General features: G+C 31.5%; 1 protein-coding gene across 4 annotated transcripts in view; it reads right to left on the bottom strand.

Moving 5' to 3' along the window:
• LOC117174646 (density-regulated protein homolog) overlaps nt 1-14669 on the bottom strand; it is a 71219-nt gene extending 56550 nt beyond the window's left edge. The window contains exon 1 of one of the 4 annotated variants that reach the window (XM_033363930.1): nt 14321-14669. In XM_033363930.1, coding sequence (XP_033219821.1) covers nt 14321-14425 — 105 coding nt within the window. In that variant the 5' untranslated portion in view covers nt 14426-14669. The remainder of the gene's footprint in view (nt 1-14320) is intronic. The other 3 variants (XM_033363936.1, XM_033363945.1, XM_033363953.1) reach the window with 3 other exon arrangements.
• Nucleotides 14670-15038: the final 369 nt, after the last annotated feature.

The following is a 15038-nucleotide window of genomic DNA, read 5'->3' as shown; positions in this document are numbered from 1 at the left end:
GCGGTGATGAAAGTGCCGAGAAGTCGACCCGGGTGGGGAGGGTAGCGAATTCAGGTACGGGCAAGCAACGGGGAAGGCCCTCAAATTTATAGCGCCTTAACAAACTAGGCAACGCGGGTTCGAACAAAAGTCTGGACGAATGACAAAAAAAGGTAAGCTAAAGAGCATTGAGAATAGACACAAAGAGGTTGACGAACAGAGATCTAGAGAAATAAAGCAGTTGGAAGAGCGGGTATCCAGTCTAGAAATTAGGAATGAGCATATCGGGGAAAAAACAGAAAATGAGGAAATAGTTCAAGGGAATGAAAAGAACGTCCGAAGTGAGAATGAAAGATTGAAGAAAAAACTCAGTGAGATCGAAAGAAGATTAGAAGGGGAAGAAAGGGCAAAGAGGAAAAATAACACAGTAGTCAAGAGATTAAAGGTGGAGAGTGAAACAGGAGAAGTGGAAAAAACAAATCTTTTTCGAGATATTAGAGTGCAGGTAAGGGTAGAAGGAGTCAAGAAGAACAAAAGGATTAATTTTATACCAGAGAAGACGAATTTTCAAGAAAATACATACGTTTTAAACTTCTAAACCATATATGTACAGGGTGGCTGCTGGACCTATAAATGACAGTGAATTTATTTTTTTACTGAGAATTTTACAAATAGTTAGAAGAAAAATATATTCAAGTTCTATTTCCAAACTTTTCAAAATTATTAGTTGAATTGTTACATTTTTCAATTATGACATTAAGTTTGCAATACGTAATTCGAAAATCTTGCACTTCTAATGTTTGAGAAAACCCGTTGTTAGTTTATCAATTTCAAATGTAAATATTTTTAAAATAAAACAATAATTGATTTGTGACAATGATTCTAAATCTTTTTAAAATTAGGAATTTCCAGATTTTACCGTTAAAAATTAAACCTATTTATTTCGAAAGTCTTAGTCATTACAAAAATGGAAACATCCGATTGAAATTTTACAAACTAATTTTAACTTAAACATAACTTCATAATAATTTATTTGTAATTAAAGGCTTTTAGTAAATTTAAAACATTTTTTCAGCTTAGAACATTTAATTTTCAATCGATTCAATTTTTAATTTTTTAATTGAGAACAAAAAATAATTGTTTAATATTGAGCAATGTTTGAGTATTTATTTATGACGAATGAATTAAAACCATGTATTAAAAATTAAACAATTTGAAATTGAACTTTTTAAGAAAGAAAGCCTTAAATCGTTAAAATTTCTAAGAGCATTTAAATTTTACACGTTTCAATTTTGATTTTTTTTTTAATGTTTAATTTTTAAGTGAAAGTGTTAATTTTTCGTGCTTAAATAGCTATTGAACACTTATTATTAGTAGAAAAAATTGAGTAATTTCAAGAGGTATTTAGAAGTTTTGAGGAGATTCAAAGCTAATTAAAAACAAATTGTATATTTTTGCAGATTTATAAAAAAAATTATAAACTTTTTAAGAATTGTGAAAGGCTTTAAAAGAATAAAAACATTTTCATAAGATTCCTAGAAAAATTGGAAACAATTTTTCATTTTGGAATGATATTTTTAAAAATTATTCAAAAAGAATTAAAAAGATTTTCAACATTTTTAAAAATAAATCTGAAAGGTTTTAAGATCTTTTTTTTCAATTTGCGGGATTTTCTTTAAATTAAAAAAACTCTGTTTATTTCAAAAGATATTTAGAAGTTCTAAACAAATCTGAAAAATAATTATAACGTTGAATAAATTTAAAATAACTGATAGATTTGTCAATATTTTGAAAGAAAATTTTAAAGCAATGAAATCGAGGCGTCCTAACGGTAGAGTGCCAACGCACGCGACACGACGTGACGGTACTTAACTAAAAATAAAAGCAATAAAAATCTAACCGAAAAGTTACCGCTAGAAAGTCTTGCTCGCGTAATTGAGCAAATCAGACTAGAAGTTGGCCAAAACTAAAAGGTGCTCACTCGCTTCATCAAATCATGAAAGTGCTATCTCGGGCGAGCAAAGCATGAAGTTTGCCACTTCTCGCGTTTAGATTATAATCATGCTTGACTCGCTCGAGATAGCACTTTAATGTTTTGATGGAGCGAGCGAGCATCTTCTAGTTTTGGCCAACTTCTAGCTCCATCTTGTTCAATTCTGCGATCTAAAACTTTCTAGTTCTTTACTTCTTCGTTAGCTTTTTATTGTTTATATTTTTGGTTAAGTATCATCTAGTCGATCGCGTGCATTGGCATCCTATCGTTAGGACACCTCGAAATACAAAATTTTTGAATAAAAAAAATTTTTAATCTTCAATTTCAAAAGAGTAAAATTCAAGAGTTCCATTCTGAGTGCTTTAATTTGTAGATTATTTTCTATTACTGAAAATGTAAAAAGTTTAGCTTGTGAGTTTGAATTTTTTTATTTCATTGAGGGTGAAAAATGTTTGCGAACCGAAAAAAACGCGGGAAGTGACCGGGAATTTTTTCCAGTTGAATATTCGTAATTTTAGTTGAAAATGCAGCTGCTTGGTTGAAAATTAATTTATAAAGTGAAAATTTAGCTGCCATATTTTTAGTTGAACATTTGATTTTTGTTAGTTTAAAATTATACGATTCAACTGATAATTTATCTTTATTTATCAAAAACTCGACTATTTCATTAGAAATTCACGAATTTTGTTAAAAAATCGATATTTTTGTAGAAAATCTTTTTCTTTGAAAGTTAATCTCTTTGTTAAAAAAATCGTCATTTGTTTATAAATTAAGTATTCTATCCAAATATTTATCATTTCAGTAAAAAAACATCTTTCAGTTTGGAAATGAAATTACATGGTTGGAAATTAAGCTCTTTTTTAAAAATTATTTTTATTTATTCAAGATTTATCATTTTAATTACAAATTAATTTATTGTGTTGAAAAATCGCTATTCAATTGAAAACTTGTTTTTTCTTTAAATGGAAAGAAGTTTTTTGCCGAAACTGGAACTATTTTTTTGAAATTTTGTTTCTTTTTTTATTAAACTTTTTTTTAACTGAGAAGGTAACTTTTATTCCAGTTGAATATTCCATCATTTTAATTAAAAATTTATCTTTTTGCTTGAACATTTATTTTTTTGCAACAAATATAATTATTCAATTTTTGGTTGACAGTTTATTGTTTTGCCACATTTTGCCACGGAAGGGCCAGCTGTGCTATTGAATTTCAACTATCTCAAGGCGGTTGCATTCCCGATAAAATGAATCGCCCCGATTCTACCAGGCCTACTTGCTGTCAATTTATAGGGAATTATCAGTGTTGAGAAGTAAAGAATTACAGACAAGGGCAGATCGGGACAGTTTTTCTAAGGGCCTTTCTGGGAGCAGAAAGATTGAAAAAGATAGAAGTTGAGGTATAGGAAGAGATAGAACTATTCTATCTCTTTAGATGAGTCAATTAGCTTTTTAAAAGGCTATATTTTCTATTCATAATTTCAATAAGTAACAAAACAACACAGAAAAAAATAGCAAAATTAATTAATTTTCAACTAAAATTATAAATCTTCAACTGGAATAGCTGAATTTTAAACAATGAAATTGAGTTTTTTTATAAAACAATCAATCTACAACTTAAACAGTTGAATTTTCAACAACATATTTGATCTTTACTAAAAACAATAAATTATCAATAAAAAATTGAATAATTGTATTTATAGCTAAAAAATAAATGGTCAAGCAAAGAGATGAATTTATAATCAAAATTATGGAATATTCAACTAGAATAATAGTTACCTTCTCAGTTAAAAAAAATTTCAAAAAAAAAGTTTCGGTTTCGGCAAAAAAAATGTCTTTCCATTTAAAGAAAAAAGAAGTTTTCAGTTGAATAGCGATTTTTTAACATAAGAAATTAATTTATAATTAAAATGATAAATCTTGAAGAAATAAAAATAATTTTTAACAAAAGAGCTTAATTTTCTACCATGTAATTTCATTTCCAACCTGAAAGATAATTTGTAAACTAAAAAAAGAATTTTTCAACAAAGTGATTAACTTTCAAAGAAACAGATGATTTTCTACAAAAATATCGATTTTTTAACAAAATGCGTGATATTCTAATTAAATAGTGGAGTTTGTAATATACAAAGACAAATTCTGAGTCAAATAGTGGAATTTTGAACTGCCAAAGATCAAATTTTGAACTAAAAATATGACAGCTGAATTTTCACTTTATAAATTAATTTTCAACCAAGCAGCTGCATTTTCAAGTAACATTAGGAATCTTCAACTGGAAAAAAATTCCCGGCCACTTCCCGGGTTTTTTTCGGTTCGCAAACATATTTCACGCTTAATAAAATGAAAAAATTCAAACTCGTAAGATAAACTTTCTACATTTTCAGTAATAGAAAATAATCTACAAATTAAAGCACTCCGAATAGAACTCTTGAATTTTAAACTTTTAAAAATAAAGATTAAAAGTTTTTTTATTCAAAAATGTTGTATTTAATAGCTTAATAATGTATACGTAAAAATTAAAGGTACTAACACATTTCAATTAAATATTTAGATAAACTGCAAAAATTTAGAAATGTTTTAAATGAATAAGCTAAAAGATTCAGATTTAATTCTAAAACTATAAATCCACGTTACAATTTTGAATATTCTAGATTAAAGAATAAATGAACCTTAAAATTTTCACAATTGTATTATTTTGAACAATTTTTTGCTAGCAACGTTAGAAATTGAAAAATTAAATTCTTTTAAACTAAAAATATCTTTGAAAAGCTTTAAAACTTTCTTTCAAAATGTTGACAAACCTATCAGTTTGTTTTAAATTTATTCAACGTTACAATTATTTTTGAAAATTGTTAAGGACTTCTAAATATCTTTTGAAATAAACAGAGTTTCTTTTTTTTCAAGAAAATCCCGCAAACTGAAAAAAATGTCTTAAAACCTTTCAGATTTATTTTTAAAAATGTTGGAAATCTTTTAAACTCTTTTTGAATATTTTTTAAAAATAACATTCCAAAATGAAAAATTGTTTCCAATTTTTCTAGGAATCTTATGAAAATGTTTTTATTCTTTTGAAGCCTTTCACAAATCTTCAAAAGTTTCTAACTTTTTTATAAATCTTCAAAAATCTACAATTTGTTTTAAATTATGATGTGGCTATTTGCACCGAAATTGGTACGAACAGCAGAATCTTGTCGGTACAAACTTTGTTTGAATTATGTGAAATTTTTTAAAGTTTTTAATTAGCTTTGAATCTCCTTAAAACTTCTAAATACCTCTTAAAATTACTCAATTTTTTTTTACTAATAATAAGTGTTCATTTGCTATTTAAGCACTAAAAATTAACAATTTCGCTTTAAAATTAAACATTAAAAAAAAATAACAATCAAAATTGAAACGTGTGAAATTTAAAAGCTCTTCGAAATTTTAACGATTTAAGGCTTTCTTTCTCAAACAGTTCAGTTTGAAATTGTTTAATTTTTAACACTTGGTTTTAATTCATTCGTCATAAATAAATTCTCAAATATTGCTAAATATTAAATAATTATTTTTTGTTCTAAATTTTAAAATTTTAAATTGCATGGATTGAAATATAAATATTCTAGGCTGAAAGAATATTTTAAATTTATTAAAAGCCTTTAATTACAAATAAATTATTATGAAGTTATGTTTAAGTTAAAATTAGTTTGTAAAATTTCAATAGGATGTCTACATTTTTTTTAATGACTAAGACTTTCAAAATAAATAGGTTTAATTTTGAACGCTAAAATCTAGAAATTCATAAATTTGAACGGATTTAGAATCGTTTTGACAAATCAATTATTGTTCAATTATTATTTTTAAAGTAAAAGATTTTCGAATAACGCATTGTAAACTGAATGATGTCAGAATTGAAAAATATAACAATTCAATTAATAATGTTTAAAATTTTAGAAATTGAACTTGGGCAGATTAGCGGTTAATTGTAAAAAAATAGTGTTAGTGTGATATTTTTCCAAATAGTGCTAAATTAGTTTCATTTTTTTAAACTGTGAAATAGTGTAAATACTTCTGGTAGGTCTGATGCCTGTATAAAAACAATCAATCTTACTCTAAACCAGCTGTAATCCATGGGGACGATTGGAGGGGGAACTTTTTTTTGTATAATACTTGCTTTTCTACCTGCAAGTTGAACTATTCTAGTTTTGGTATGTAAATTTAATTATCTTTTATCTAAAAATTTAATTCTTCTATTTTTGGTTCAAGTATCATTTTTTTGTGGAAAAACAAACTATTTTCTTAAAAATTTGTTTTTTTCGTGTTTAAACATTTATTTTTCTAACATTTAAACTATTATAATTTTTGTTGTGAATTAATATTTTTAGATGAAAATTCATATACTTTGTTGAAAACGAGTCTTTTTGGTAGAAAATTAATCTTTTAGGTGGAAAATTCAACTATCTATTTTGTTGAAAATTCATATTTTGGTTGAAGGCTCATAATTTTAATTAAAAATTCATTGCTTAAAGGTTTCAAATTTATTGTTTGGATTTCAAACACTAAGTAAAAAATGTTTAAAATATATTTAGAAACAAATTTTTTTCGCATTAATATTACTAATCTTCTAGGTGTATGGTTGGTTTTATACATAGAAAACTTTAGAAATTGGGATATTGTAGCAAGCCTGAATAAAGCGTTGTTTAATGATATACTTGTCAGGGAAAAATGTTGACAAATAAAATGAGACATTGAATATGGAAAAATGATATAATACTCTTTTTAGTAATTTATTTTCCTTTTATTCATATTTATCTTTTTGTTCTGTAGTTGCTTCCTTAATAGGAATATATAGTTAGCTATACATTTTGCTATTTGTTTGAAAATTCAATAATTTTGTTAAAAAGTTATTCTTTTTGGACGAAAATTTAACTATTCCCAGTAGGCAAAAAAATTAAGGATGTCCTAGAGACGTCTTTGGGACATCCCTAAGACCTCTTTTCTAACATGTCTTTTGTACATCTCAGGGATGCTCTTAAAACGTCTAATGCCAGTAGGAAAAATTTCCCGAGATCGTCTATGTCTTTAAGATGTCCTCAGGTCATCTTTAGGACATTGGACGTCTTAGAGACGTTGATTGGACTGACATAAGACATCCTAAAACGTCCCAAGCACGTTCTTGGGATTTTCATAGTTTTGTGCCCACTGGGTTGTTCGAAAATATGTCTTTGCGGTTAAAAAATTGATGTCTTAGTAGAAATCGCATCTTTCTTACATAAAAATGCAACTGATTGGTTACAAATTCAACAATATTGTTTAAAAGTCGCCCTTTTTGGTTCAAACTTTAACTGTTTTGTTTAAAATTCGTCTTTTTAGGTAGAAAAATTCAGTATTTCGTAAAAAATTTACTACTTATTTCCCCTCTATAAGAAAAGGGCTACGTCGTTCTTGTAACCGGCCAATTACTGGTAATAAACCGTAGGTTATCACCCATACTCTTGAGTCCACAGGATTACGTACGTCAGAAAATAGCTGCAGGTAATGAGATCTTGGGATTGAGCCAAACGGATGTCTGTCGATCTCCTGTAGTTAAGGATATTCTAATCAACCATACATTTTTGCATGCGTATGAGTTAATACGGTATTGCATAATAATAAAATTAAGATTATAGCAGTACTGTCAGCCTATTGACACAGCAGCAGTTTTTACTAAAAGATACCAAATATTTGCACGTGCGGTACAAGTGATCCGTTCAAATTTTAGATAATGTTAAAATTAAAATGAAACAATTTTGTTCACATTAGGGGGGGGGGAGAACTCTCAAAATCCCCCTTGCATTCACCCCTGCTTTTTTTAAAATGCCGCACTGTAACGGGCTATATATCACGTCTCAAGGTCATTTTAGTCAATCATAATATTTTCATCATTTTAATTGAAAAAGTATTAAATAATAAGTAAGCTGAGAGTAAATTAACGCCATGTTACGTCATAAGAATATTTTCATCTGCAATATTGCTTACATGCATATTGGTTCTCAAAGTATTTAAAATTACAAAAAAAGAAAAGTATATGTGTGACTTCTATACAAGAATTGCACATTTTTTTGACTGTTAGATTGTAATTAACAAATTTTGAGGTTAGATTTAATTTTTTTTTAATCAAAACAAAAATAGCAGTTTTCCATTTTTGTAAAATATTATAATCCTTCTTTTTACCCGATTTATTTCCAGGGGACCTAAGCAAAGTTGCGCCTCAGGGCCTCGAGTGGACCTCATCCTGCACTGAAAGATCATAAGATCATTCCTCCTAGTGAATAGCTGACCATAAGATTGCATCAGCAGAGCATCGGTCGATCACGCTCCATATTATAATATTATATTATTATTTTATAAAAAAATTTTCTCCTCTCAACTCTGTGCATGGCCACACACTATCATTTTATATTTATTTACAATTTCCAAATTATTTCCTATTTATTTCAAGTTTATTTTTTCTATGTGGACAAAAAAAATTATAAGTGGAGCCTGGTTTAGTTGTGTAATTCGCGCAGAGCATGCCCTTAATTCTTACAGTTTACCTGATATTTGCCTTTCATTAAGTTTTCTTTTTTAATTTTCAAACAAAAAATTCGTTAGAAAATACTAAATTAATAAGACTTTGAAATAGAGACCATTAAAAAAGTTCCAGTCATTTTTTTCAATATTACATGACTTTTCCAGGTTTATCCGTATTTTTTTAATTCCATGACTTTTTGAGGTTTATTAAACACTTTTTTTTAATTCCATGACTTTTCTAGGTCTTCCAGGTTTTCGAGATCTTGTATCATGACTAACGACTGGTCGAGTGTTTGAGGAAAAATGAACAGATGCAATTTGGACAGTGCGTGGTTTAAACTGGAGAAAGCAAGTGCAAGCAACAGCCTTAAAATGCAGCTGACAAACATCACACCTCTAGATGTTTCAGCGGTCTTCAAAACGGCAAATTACTGGAAAGCTCCAGGTCCAGACATGGTGTACAACTTCTGGTACAAACAAGTACCTGACGAATGTGCATTTTGCGTTGGCAAGGTGTTCGAAGATGACATCGAGACAATAGCTGCGGGCAAGTCATATAAATATCTAGGTATTCCTGAATCTAAGGGTATCCAGCATACGTTGTAGATGTAAAAAAACGGTGTAAGTCACGAGTTATACAGTTGTGAGACTATTTTAACAGCAAACGATATGACGCGCTTTACAGCACCATCTTTAGGGTATCCAGCACCATCTTTAGGGTATCCAGCACCATCTGAAAGTATCTGTAGGGTATTAGCAGCAGCTTAGAAGGCAATTTTATTGAACACCTGTTGCATTGTAAGAAACTTTCTCGACTATCAGGAAGCAAGCGACTAAAAACATGTGTATTAGCGGATAGTAGTTCTAATCAAGCATCCAGATGTGACTATTGTCACCTCCAATACTCATGGCCGCTGCTTGAGTATGGCAGCGGTAAGGGACAGCTCCAAACTACACCATGCTCGTAACTATATACCTACAACATCATCGCAGGAGGTTTCAAGCATCGCATTAAATTAACTTATAACGTCCTTATATCATCAGTCACTTGACTTAATCTATGGCTATGATGTAAAACCGGGTTCACCCAAGTAGATGTTTGAAAAACAAAATAATAGGGGGAGTCGGGTAATACCGGCCGCTTTAACCTTTTTAATAATAATGTAGCAGGTATCGATGAAAATAGCAATATGAAACGTCAATAATAATTATATTGCTTTTACTAACACCTCGACAGCAAATATTCAGAGAATAGTCATATTAGATAGGAAAATAAAGGAATGACTTGAGGAACAAAGAAAGTTATTCAAAAAGAATGTCGGGTACTTCAAAATGAGTAGTATTTAAAAGTTACACAAAAACTGCAATAAATAAGAATGTAATTGAAATTGTTAAACCAAAATTACAAGTCACATATTTCGTGAGCAAATTTATTTATTCTAATGAAAACTAATACAAGGTGTTTCGTAGTTTCATGACATTTGTTAATAAGGTCAGATTCTCTTTCAAAAAATGCACCTGTTTTCTAGAGACCAAATATATAGATCGGATATTTTTTTAAGCTAATGAAAAATAAGTCTATTTTTTAAATTATGCTTCGGAAGAATATTGAAAGTTCATGGGACCAACGAAAGGCAACCCCAGTTGAAGATGCGGCTCAACCGCTCAAATGCACGTTGAACCTGACCTGTTCCAAAAAATTTGACACTTCTCATTTTGGACAATTGACTCTATCTTCCCCTGAGCGTTCATCACGCATTGTGTCTGTAGATATACGTCGTTTCCGCGTGAGTGGGACACCTGGATAGCATGGGTTCTAGATACTCAGCGTGTGAAAGATACGCTCTGTACCTATCAATGGGAACTTTTTGACGTAAAATTCGGTTATGATATGTAATGGTGGAAATGAGACCATCCGGACAAGCGAAAATGAAACTCTTTGTGCCTTACATAAGTCAGGAAGATCTGAGGAAAGCAAAAGTTAGCTCCTTCGACAAGGGCTGTTTTTGTACATTTCTGTAAAAGTTTCTCTGCATTTTCTTGACAAGCAGCTTTAGGAATTTTACAAACCTTGACTTCTGTACTTGAGCTTTTATAAGTAAAATATCTAGATGGAGTAAAGCACTTCGCTCACTTCTAATGTTAAGATTTAGGCCACGGGACTCAGCTACCTGCTCCGCGACTTTGGAAATGAACGTTTCTTTGCCAATCATAGTGTTTTCTGACCATTTTTAGGAGAGAATCTCTTTAATTTGTAACTACGTAAGCTGTACCCACGGAACAACCCCAAGCTAGTAGCATAGCACCGGGACGGCAGTGCATGTTAGTCACAGATACCCTGTTCAACGCCGACAGATTGACAGACCAAATCTGTCGAAGGAGACTCTTGTATCTGCTTTGGGGTGACTCCTTTACTGATGTTATTTCCTTAATGCGGCTCTCAGGCACGTCTAGGTACGTATAGGTCTCTCCAATGCCAAGTTGTCTTATAACACTCATATCCACAAACTGGTGCTTGGGTACGAGAGGTAGTGACAGAAGTGTAATGCAAAATAACAGAGGGCTCATGGTGTCGCCCTGAAAGACGCCCCTCTGGAAGGTAGCGCTGTTCGCTTTTACACGATAATTTCCGGATAAGATAGTGAATCTGGTTTTCCAAAGAGCATCAATCTCTGTATGGATCTCATAATGTGTGGATGAATCTTCAAGCTTTCTAACAGACAGATAAGTCTATAAGAGGTTGAAATAAAAGCTTTCCGGTAGTTAATCCAGGCCATCGAAGGGCTGCGCTGGTGGACTGCTATGCCTGTGCAGGCGCGCCTGTCAATTCGCGGGTTCTCCCGCCAATTGAACCACTCCAAATGAATGGTGAACTGCCGGGACGAAAAGCATGTTCCTTGCAGATACTTTATTCCTCACCGACAGTTCGGAGGACCAAATCTATCGAATAAGACGTTTGTATCTGCATCGGAGAGCATTATCTATAGATGTTACGCCCTGAATGCGGCTTCGTGGCACGCCCAGGTATGTATAGTTCTCTCCAATGCAAAGGTGTCGAATAGCGCTTCTGTCGAAGAGCTCAGGGTCTTCGAGGATATCATTAGTGCTGGTCGATTTTGACATTCAAAACGTCATAAACTAAGCTTAGATATATGGTAAAAAGACCGTGTTGACACATAAGTGATTTTATTTTGGCGTCATATACTTTTGGTTGTGTGAAAACATTTGATTTTATAACAAATGATCGTTATTTGCGGGAAGTGTTGATTTTCTTCTTCCATTCGAAGAAAATGGCAGCTGGAGCGGATAGAGAGCACCAAAAAGTTTGCGAAGATGCTGCTCTAAGTGAAACAACGTACCGTCCGCGTGAAGAAATGCTAAAAACGGTCAATACGGTTTTTTTAACATATGTCTAAGCTTGGTTTATGACGTTTTAAATGTCAAAATCGATCAGCACTTACTGCTGGAGCCATTTATTGGCAAACAGAGGGAACTTAGTTGCGCACCTAATAGATCCATGTAAAATACAACAAAGATCTTTCGAATCCAAAAGAGTGCGTTACAATAAGAACAAATAACTGTTCTTTTTTCGAAAGTCAGTGATATGCAAAACTATATATAAAAGCCACGCCACCTAGGGACTATTTAATCAACAGCTAGCAATTCTACTGATTCATCAGTGGAAAGTCTACTACTTTTTCACGAGCAGTTAGGGAAAAGGGTTCGCCCATTCTTGTACAGCCCCGCATGCACGGATAAGACTGCATAATCAACTTTCCCACAAATCTTGATCAGGTCCTACCAGACCTAGAGGGTTATCCTTCGCCCACAGATCTATCCACCTTGGAGAAAGAAGAGTTTATGCCCCCCGAAATGTTGCGGGACCTAGACATCGATCTTCCGCCCGAGGAGACATCCCCGTCATCTTCCAAATTGCAGAGCCTATCTGCGGGAACTGCAGATATTCATCCCTTAGGGGAAGAGGACCTACTGGCGCTGCGTACTTCACCAATCGAGTTTTCTCCGCCTAAACCTATCGAGCTGTCACCACCCAAGCTGGTTTATTTCCTCTCAGCCATAGCAAAGCCCACTCCTAGGACCACTATAAGGGAAAACTCTAGCCTTCCGCCCACGAATGCAGCAAACACTAAGGAGCGGATAAATGAGCCCAGGATGAGCTCGATATTTTGTGTCCTATTAGAAAATGTCTTCAACATAATTTGTAAATCTTGTTACAATCTACTAAAAATAACGCACGCTTTAAATTTCCAGATATCTTCAAAACAGAAATTGCATATTTTTTTAAATGATCCAACTTTTTGAATTTTTTGTCAAATTAACAAATTTCATGAAAATAGTTTCGAAATACATATAAGTTATATCTGGTAGACTTTTGTACAGATTTTTTTGAAAAATTTGAAAAAGCATATAACTTTTAATTTGTATCGAAATTAAAAGTGTCATTAATATATTTGCAAGTATTTTTGTCGCGTACCAGAAAATTTGACAACAATTTCTAAAACTCATTAAAAAGTTTTACAAATTTTGAAAAAGCCTAAACTTTTGTATTTAGGTCTAAATGAAAAATGTTATTGAAATAGTTTAGAAATATATTTTATTTCTATTAAAGAATTTAAATGAAATTTCCTAATCTATCAAAAAAGTATTTTTTTATTTTTCTGAACCTTTTAAAAACATTCAAAAGTATATAACTTTTCTAATTTTCATCAAAATTAAAAATTTCAGTTACATAATTGTCAAGTCTTCTACCCATCTATATGAAATTTTCACAAAAATTTCTAGAATTTGAAGGGGAAAAAAATTCAAATTTTGATAATGGTCTAAATTTTTTAATTGTTGTTGGAAATATCTGGTTAACAAAGTTAACCTTTATTCTGGGACCCTTAAGAATTGCATCGGAGGCTTACTCGATTGGACAAATCCTTTTAAAGTTAGCGTGGCTACAACATTCAGGTAACCATAGATATAGGCATACAAAGACACCAACAAAATTTTATGATTTTCGGACTCTGTGAGTGCCGTAACGTAAAGATCCGCTAAAAACTAGAGATCGAAAATTTGAAAGATTACATTACACTCTCATGAATGAGAATGTAAAAATTGAATAGTTTGGACGTTCGTCATAGTTTAGAGAAATATTTCAATTGTCATTTCTTTTTTAATATCTTCAGCAAATAACAAAAATGCTTCACCTCGAGTACATTGTTGCTAAATCTTGTCCATGTTTACGCTGTTTTAAAGAATAAAAGCGTAAAAAAATTAAGGGGGCTTGCACTTTATTTCCGAAATACATGTCTCATATCCTATATGATATAGATAATAGACTATTTGAAAGCAGTTACTTTTATCTTAAATGAAAACTTGCATATGAACCAATTACCTACAAAAATTGTATTGGAAGTAGCTTGGCATAATATATTATTTTCTATTTAACATAAGAGAAATTAAGACATTTTTAACCAAATTGCTAATAGACGCATGTATGAAAACTTCACGATTTGATTTTTTATATACAGGGTGTTTTTTATCTAGACACACGGAACTATCTCAAGAAATACGGATCCAACAAAAAAAAATGGCCGTAATAGAAACTGTTTATTTGGGAGGAAGAGCGAATTCGTAGAAATATACCCCACATGTCTCAAGTTATTTCGATTTCTCAACACACACTAAATACACCCTGTATATTACAATTTCTAGCAATATAGTTTTTCGATTTTCATTCATGTAAAAATCAGCTGTTTCTTAAATCTTTTTTATCATGCCACTGCCATCTTATTTCAACAATAAAATTTAATTTTACCTCTATAGGAAGCGAACAATTTCCACAATATTGCACTTGAATTGGATAAATGGCATGAGGATCAGGTCCTAGTCGCAAATCCGTTTGTTTTTCAAGTTCGGCCATTCTGTCGATTCTAACCTAGTTTAGAAAATGTAAAATGATAGTGAAATTTAATGTCGCAACAATTCAATTCAAGCACTTTTATAGAATTTTCTGAATACTAGACTTCTCTATTTTCAATCAATCGTTTAGTATTTGAAACCGAGGTATTGTAAAAACCGATATCAATAAAATTGAGGATATGAGAGGTTAGAACATTCTCTGCATTCCTCTCACAGTTCTGAACTCAATGTATTTTAGAGGGGTCACTGATACCCGAATCAACGCGCCCTCCGGGAGTCCCCAGTAACTAAACGTAAAGTGAAGCTAGAGATGGGAGAGTGACCGTCAGATGACTGATTTCCGGTAATCTGACGGTCACCTGACCGGACAAGTGGAAAAAGTGGGAAACGTGTTATTACACAAAAAATTGAAGTGATATCACAGTTATGAACTACAGGAACCTTTTTGTTAGTGAAACAAAATTTGTTTTCTAAACAAAAAAGACAAGGAAAAGGAATAAATATATGCAAAATGATCGTATCCAAAGATATTATAAACGTAGAAGCGGTGCGGGCTTAGTTGCCCGCCATAAATATAGACGGCGCGTGCAGCGAAAAAAGTCACTTCCTCTCTA

This window comes from Belonocnema kinseyi, chromosome 1, assembly GCF_010883055.1.
Source record: "Belonocnema kinseyi isolate 2016_QV_RU_SX_M_011 chromosome 1, B_treatae_v1, whole genome shotgun sequence".
NCBI lineage: Eukaryota > Metazoa > Arthropoda > Insecta > Hymenoptera > Cynipidae > Belonocnema > Belonocnema kinseyi.
Note: the sequence above shows the minus strand (reverse complement) of the source record. Positions and strands in the feature narration are given on the sequence as shown.